Here is a 7,500-nt window from a genome sequence, read left to right as displayed (position 1 = left end):
TTATTTCCTATCTCTTCTCACTTTGCATGATTACATGGATGTAATTAGCTCACCTCATCATTTATGCAAAGCCTCTGTTTACACTAAAAGGGAATCTGTTTTTTTTAGCAAATTGTTCACACCAAAATGACAATTAGGTTAAAAAGGGATTTCTTTATGTATCTCTTGTTATTTTCAATGGCTTAATTAAAACAGATGTAGTATTAAAGTGCTGCTGTGAAAATCTGCTTTTTTTTTTTTGCTTTCCTACCCAAAAGACGGAGAGCATTTTGCGTTTGGGAAAAATAATTGTGCCAGAATGCTGATTGTTATAGCAGCCCTGCAGCTTTGTTGATAGTAACGTAGTAATTACACTGCCATGTTTGCAGTGTGTGTGTGTGGAAGCCAAGCATGCTTCTTCCCTTTATCAAGTCAATCTGTTTCGTGTGATGCCGTCTCTTATGTTCGTGTCTCGTCCCGCTTTCTTCCCCAGAAACTAAAGCTGACCTGGAGGATCTCATGGCAGACATCAAGAAACTGGCCAACAAAGTGCGCTCCAAACTAAAGAGTGAGTTCCATTTATTTTTCCCTTTTGCTCCAACTGGATTTAAACACGATCAATTCGTAATAAAAAAAAAGTAACAAATTACAGATATTTCAAAAATAATCCCAACCTGTCCAAATATACAAAATGTTTGAATATTTGGACCTGGAATGAAACCCTCCCAGCGACAATCTTTGCACCCTTTTAGGTACATGCTGGTACCTCTATTTTGGAGAGTGTCAAATATAATACATACATGTTGTATGTATTATTTAATAACCAATGAGCCAAGTTAAAAACGTTACATTTTATTTGGCACTGAAATTAGTCTAAATTTAAAAATGAACAACTGGCAGACTGATCAATTATTAGTGATTAGTGCGAGTGTGAAATCAATAATAAATAGATGTTTTTGGTACAGAAAGCAACACAGGGACACAAATAAAGACACTAAATGACACTTTTGTTTTTGTTTTCTTTTGAGATAATGATTATTTATGTATTTAATATTTGTTTACTTCTTTTTTTTTTCTTTTGGGATAATGATTATTTATGTATATAATATTTGTTTACTTACTTTTTTCTTTTGTGATCATTATTTATGTATTTAATATGTGTTTACTTCCTTTTTTCTTTTGAGATAATGATTATGTATTTAATATTTGTTTATTAACTTTTTTATTTTGAGAAAAAAATTATTTATGTATATAATATTTGTTTACTTACTTTTTTTCTTCTTTTGAGATAATTATTTATGCATTTAATATTTGTTTACTTACTTTTTTTTCTTTTGAGGTAATTATTTATGTATTTAATATTTGTTTACTTATTTTATTTTTCTTTTGAGATGATTATTTATGTATTTAATATTTGTTTACTTACTTTTTCTTCATTTGAGATACTGATTATTTATATAATATTTGTTTACTTATTTTTTTTCTTTTGAGAAAATTATTAATGTATTTAATATTTGTTTACTTACTTTTTTCTTCTTTTGAGATAATAATTAATGTATTTAATATTTGTTTATATACTTTTTTTTCTTTTGAGATAATGATTATGTATATAGTATTTGTTTACTTACTTTTTTTTTAGATAATTATTTATGGATTTAATATTTGTTTACTTTTTTTCTTTTCAGAAAATGATTTATTGTGTATTTAATATTTGTTTACTTACTTTTTTTCTTTTGAGATAATTATTTATATATTTAATATTTGTTTACTTTTTTCTTTTGAGAAAATAATTATTTATGTATTTAATATTTCTTCTTTAGAGATGATAATTATTTATGTATTTAATATTTGTTTATTTACTTTTTTTCTTTTGAGATATTTATTATGTATTTAATATTTGTTTACTTGTTTTTTTTGCGATAATGATTATCTATGTATATAGTATTTGTTTACTTACTTTTTTTTTCTTTTGAGATAATTATTCATGTATTAAATATTTATTTACTTACTTTTTTTTCTTTTGAGAAAATTATTATTTATGTATTTAATACTTGTTTACTTTTTATTTTATTTTGGGATAAGGATTATTTATGTATTTAATATTTGTTTACTTACTTTTTTCTTTTGAGATGCATATGTATTTAATATTTGTTTACTTATTTTTTTCTTTTGAGATGATTATTTATGTATTTAATATTTGTTTACTTACTATGGTATATTTATTATTTATTCACTGTTCTGTTACAGAGAACAGGAAATGGGATAAAATTGCTATGGTATGAAAAGGGGTAGGAATAAATAAACTTAGCTTCTTCCTACTCCTTTTCAGACATACTGTAATGAAACAACTGGAAATATGTGATGCACTACATTGTATCCTATGCATGTTCCACATAAACTGAAAGTGAAGTGAACTAAATCACTTACCACATGTTCTGTAGTTGAGTATTTCTGTTTTTGGTTGTTGCAGGCATTCTGCACAGTATTGAGCAAGAAGAAAGTCAGAATAGGTCAACAGCGGATTTGAGGATACGAAAGACGCAGGTATGTCTTTTCACTGATAAGTTCACCCAGCAACAAGTCATTTTGCTGTTCCGCTTCACAGCACTCCACCTTGTCCCGCAAGTTTGTGGAGGTGATGTCGGAGTACAACACCACCCAGTCGGACTACAGGGAGCGCTGCAAGGGACGCATTCAGAGACAATTAGAGATCAGTGAGTAAAAAAAAAACTGTCCTAAATACAGTAAGTCTTCTCATGCGGGTCAAACTAAGGGATTGGTATGTCCTAGGGGTGTGGGAAAAAATTGATTCGAATTCGAATCGCGATTCTCACATTGTGCGATTCAGAATCGATTCTCATTTTTAAAAAATCAATTTTTTAAAATTTATTTATTTTTTAAAAAAAATAATAATAATAATAATTGTTTTTTAAATTAATCAATCCAACAAAACAATACAATGCAATCCAATTCCAAAACCAAACCCGACCCAGCAACACTCAGAACTGCAATAAACAGAGCAATTGAGAGGAGACACAAATACGACACAGAACAAACCAAAAGTAGTGAAACAAAAATGAATATTATCAACAACAGTATCAATATTAGTTACAATTTCAACATAGCAGTGATTAAAAATCCCTCATTGACATTATCATTAGACATTTATAAAAATAAAAATAAAAGAACAATAGTGTCACAGTGGCTTACACTTGCATCGCATCTCATAAGCTTGACAACACACTGTGTCCAATATTTTCACAAAGATAAAATAAGTCATATTTTTGGTTCATTTAATAGTTAAAACAAATTTACATTATTGCAATCAGTTGATAAAACATTGTCCTTTACAATTATAAAAGCTTTTTACAAAAATCTACTACTCTGCTTGCATGTCAGCAGACTGGGGTAGATCCTGCTGAAATCCTATGTATTGAATGAATAGAGAATGCTTTTGAATCGGGAAAAAAATCGTTTTTGAATCGAGAATCGTATTGAATTGAAAAAAAAAATCGATATTGAATCGAATCGTGGGACACCCAAAGATCCACAGCCCTAATATATATATATATATATATATATATATATATATATATATATATATATATATATATATATATATATATATATATATGTATATGTATATATATATATATATATATATACACTCGTGATTTAGGCCGATATACGTAAACTTTGATTTGATATGTATGTATTATTTTTTTGTATATATATGTATACACATGTGGTGTGTCTGTGTGTGTGTGTGTGTGTGTATACATACATATATATATATATATATATATATATATATATATATATATATATATATATATATATATATATATATATATATATATATATATATATATATATATATATATATATATATATATACATACATACATTGACAGATATACCAGCTCCCCGAGTCAAAATAATTGCCCAGGCCTGATCTAGTAGCATGTTGCATATGTCAGCAGCATGGACTAATACTAATACTGGGACAGCGTGGCGAAGTTGGTAGAGTGGCCGGGCCAGCAATCGGAGGGTTGCTGGTTACTGGGGTTCAATCCCCACCTTCTACCATCCTAGTCACATCTGTTGTGTCCTTGGGCAAGACACTTCACCCTCGCTCCTGATGGCTGCTGGTTAGCGCCTTGCATGGCAGCTCCCTCCATCAGTGTGTGAATGTGTGTGAATGGGTGAATGTGGAAATACTGTCAAAGCGCTTTGAGTACCTTGAAGGTAGAAAAGCGCTATATAAGTACAACCCATTTATCATTTATCATTTAATACTGAACTTTATACTTTTTTCATTCCTTCTTGTCCAAATGATGTGACTCATCTCATTGTTCCCCTGAAGTGTGGGACATTGTTGTGAAAAACAATATGACATGATATAATAATAATAATATTGTTACTGGTAAGATGAAGTATGTTTTATGAAGTCATAAATGGACGCAGCTGTCGTGCTTCATATTTGGGTTTCTCTGGGATTTGGGTTACCATGGTAACAAATAGAGCTTTCCAGGGATTTCGGAGCCAGTGTGGAGTGGAAATTGGCTGGTGGACGTGTGGGCAAGGATCAACAGCACAGTATTTTCAGCTTCATCCGTGTGAGTGATAATATAGCTTTAAAGCAGCGGTACCCAAGCTACGGCCCGCGGGCCAGATACATCCAAAATCCGTCCCGCGGGTCAAAAAATATATATAAATTATTATTATTTTTTAAATAATTTTAGTTTTTTGATTTGTCTTTTCTAGCCCATCCGTCAATCGATGTTTTACCACTTGTTACTCTCAGGGTCTCCTAGCCGCTCAGGCAAATCATATCGTCTTTTCCCATTGATAACGTGACATCATCACGCTAGTGCCGCAGCGAGCGCGCAGCTAGTGTGCGCTCTTTCAGTCAAATAGTGCACGAGGCAAAAAAAATGACAAAATCGTTGAGAAAACTTAAAATAGACTCAAAGTGTAGAGTTTTTAAACATCAGTGGACATACGACTTTTTTGTTTAGTGTAAGGAAAAGGCGGTTTGTCTAATCTGCAATGAGACAGATTATATATCAGAATCAGAATCAGCTTTATTGTCATTACGCAGGGTAATGAGATTGAGGCCATTCCATACAGTGCGATAAAACAAATGTACACTCTATACAGTGGGTGAAATGAATATGTACATGAATATCTACATGAAACAGGGTGGTTGGTGGAATGGGTTATTGCACCGAAGAGAAGGCAGTTATGAGGGTCTGTTCAGGGTGGTTATGGCCCTGGGGAAGAAGCTGTTCTTTAGCCTGTTCGTCTTGGTTTTAATGCACCTGTAGCGCTTCCCAGAGGGCAGCAGGTGGAACAGGTCAGAGCCAGGGTGGGTGCTGTCCTTGATGATGGCACTGGCTCTGTTGAGGCAGCGGGAAGTGTAGATGTCCATCAGAGAGGGGAGAGGGAGGCCGATGATCTTCTGAGCCGTCTTGACCACTCTTTGCAGCCTCTCCCTGTCTGCTGCAGTGCAGCTGCCGTACCATACTGTAATACAGTAGGTCAGCAGGCTCTCGATGGACGAGCGGTAGAAGGTCAGCAGCAGGTCAGGCTTCAGGTTGTACTTCCCGAGGACTCTCAGGAAGAGTAGCCGCTGCTGAGCCTTCTTGATGATTGATGTGGTGTTGACTGTCCAGGAAAAGTCGTTTGAGATGTGGACTCCAAGGTACCTGAAGGTGTGGACCCCCTCCACACGCTCGCCGTTTATGTAGAGGGGGGCAGGGTCGGTGCTGCTCCTCCTGAAGTCGACGATGATCTCTCTGGTCTTGCTGGTGTTGAGAGCGAGGTTGTTCTCCGAAGACCAGGCCGTCAGCTTCAGGACCTCCTCCCTGTAGGCAGCCTCGTCACCCCTGGAGATGAGCCCGACCACTGTGGTATCGTCAAGCTAACTTGACGATAAGGTTGTCACTGTGGGCTGGACTGCAGTCATGGGTGTAGAGGCAGTAGAGGAGGGGGCTCAGCACACAGCCCTGTGGGGAGCCGATGCTCAGCGTGCGGGTGGATGAGAGGTGGGGGCCAAGTCTCACATTCTGGGGTCGGTCCAGGCGTTTGTGAGAGGGGGGGAGGCCAAGAGTGTCCAGTTTATTGCAGAGTCTGTCCGGGATTATTGTATTGAAGGCAGAACTATAATCCACAGAGAGCATCCGGACGTAGCTATGCTGCTGCTCCAGGTGGTTCAGAGCAGAGTGGAGAGCAACATCGATGGCGTCCTCTGTGGATCTGTTCGCCCGGTATGCTAACTGGTGGGGGTCGAAGTCTGGAGGGATATGGTCCTTGATGTGCTGGAGAACCAGTCTCTCGAAGCACTTCATGATTACCGGAGTGAGGGCCACTGGTCGGTAATCATTCAGGCTGGTGATGGGAGACTTCTTCGGCACTGGGATTATTGTAGATGATCAGGCAGGATGGGATGACTGCCTGAGCCAGGGAGAGGTTGAAGATCCTGGTGGGGGGGGGAGCGAGCTGGTGGGCGCACGCCCTGAGCACCTTTCCAGGTACTCCGTCTGGTCCGGCAGCTTTCCTTGGGTTCACAGCCAGGAGCACTCGTCTGACACTGTGCTCCTGTACAGTGAGTGGAGTGGTGCCGGAGCCCGGTGGGGGCGGAGGCAGGGTTGGAGCAGATGAGTGTCGCTGTGGAGTTTCGAAACGGGCAAAGAAACAGTTAAGCTCCTCTGCCAGTGTCGCACTCTGATCCGCAGTTGTCACATCGCAGCCTCTGAAGTTCGTGATGTCATGAATGCCCCGCCACACCTCCCGTGAGTTATTGCTCGACATATGGGACTCTATGCACCTCCTGTGGTCCGCCTTTGCTTTTTTAATCCCTCTCTTCAGGTCGGCTCTAGCAGCACTGTACAGTGAGTGCCCTGTCCCCTGACCTGAAGGCTGCGTCGCGGGCCCTGAGGAGTGTGCGGACCTGGCTGGTCATCCAGGGTTTCTTGTTGGGGTAAACCCGGATGGTTTTTTCCACAGTCACATTCCCGATGCAGAACTGTATGTAGTCCAGCACCGTTCCTGTGGCTGTCTCCAGCTCCTGTTGTTGGAAGAGGTCCCAGTCTGTGTGTTGGAAGCAGTCCTGAAGTTTGGGGAGTGCATCGTCAGGCCAAGTCATAACAGTCTTTGTGATGGGCCTGGCCTGGCGTCTGATGGGGGTGTAGGTAGGAGAAAGCAGGAGTGAAAGATGGTCTGACTGTCCAAGCTGGGGGAGGGGTGTAGCTCTGTACACGTGCTTCATGTTGGTATACACGTGGTCCAGGGTGTTCTCTCCCCTTGTAGAACACTTTACATGCTAGTAGAACTTAGGGAGTACAGTCTTCAGATTGGCCTTATTAAAATCCCCTGCTATGATATGAACACCGTCGGGGTGGGCCCGCTGCTGTTCGTTGACGGTGTTCAGCAGAAGAGCGCTGTGTTTACTTTGGCGTCCGGTGGAATATACACAGCCGTGATGATAACAACAGACAGCTCTCTCGGGAGAAAAAA

At 38.3% G+C, this 7,500-nt stretch overlaps 1 protein-coding gene across 1 annotated transcript in view; it reads left to right on the top strand.

Annotated features, from left to right (window-relative positions):
- Nucleotides 1-476: 476 nt before the first annotated feature.
- The window catches only part of LOC133658344 (syntaxin-1A-like), a 38,178-nt gene continuing 31,154 nt past the window's right edge, over nt 477-7,500 (top strand). The window contains exons 1-3 of the mRNA XM_062060261.1: nt 477-547; nt 2,450-2,523; nt 2,585-2,693. Of these exons, the coding sequence (XP_061916245.1) occupies nt 499-547; nt 2,450-2,523; nt 2,585-2,693 (232 nt within the window). The 5' untranslated portion in view covers nt 477-498. The remainder of the gene's footprint in view (nt 548-2,449; nt 2,524-2,584; nt 2,694-7,500) is intronic.

The sequence above is a fragment of the Entelurus aequoreus genome, linkage group LG10, assembly GCF_033978785.1.
Source record: "Entelurus aequoreus isolate RoL-2023_Sb linkage group LG10, RoL_Eaeq_v1.1, whole genome shotgun sequence".
NCBI classification, from domain to species: Eukaryota; Metazoa; Chordata; class Actinopteri; order Syngnathiformes; family Syngnathidae; genus Entelurus; species Entelurus aequoreus.
Note: the sequence above shows the minus strand (reverse complement) of the source record. Positions and strands in the feature narration are given on the sequence as shown.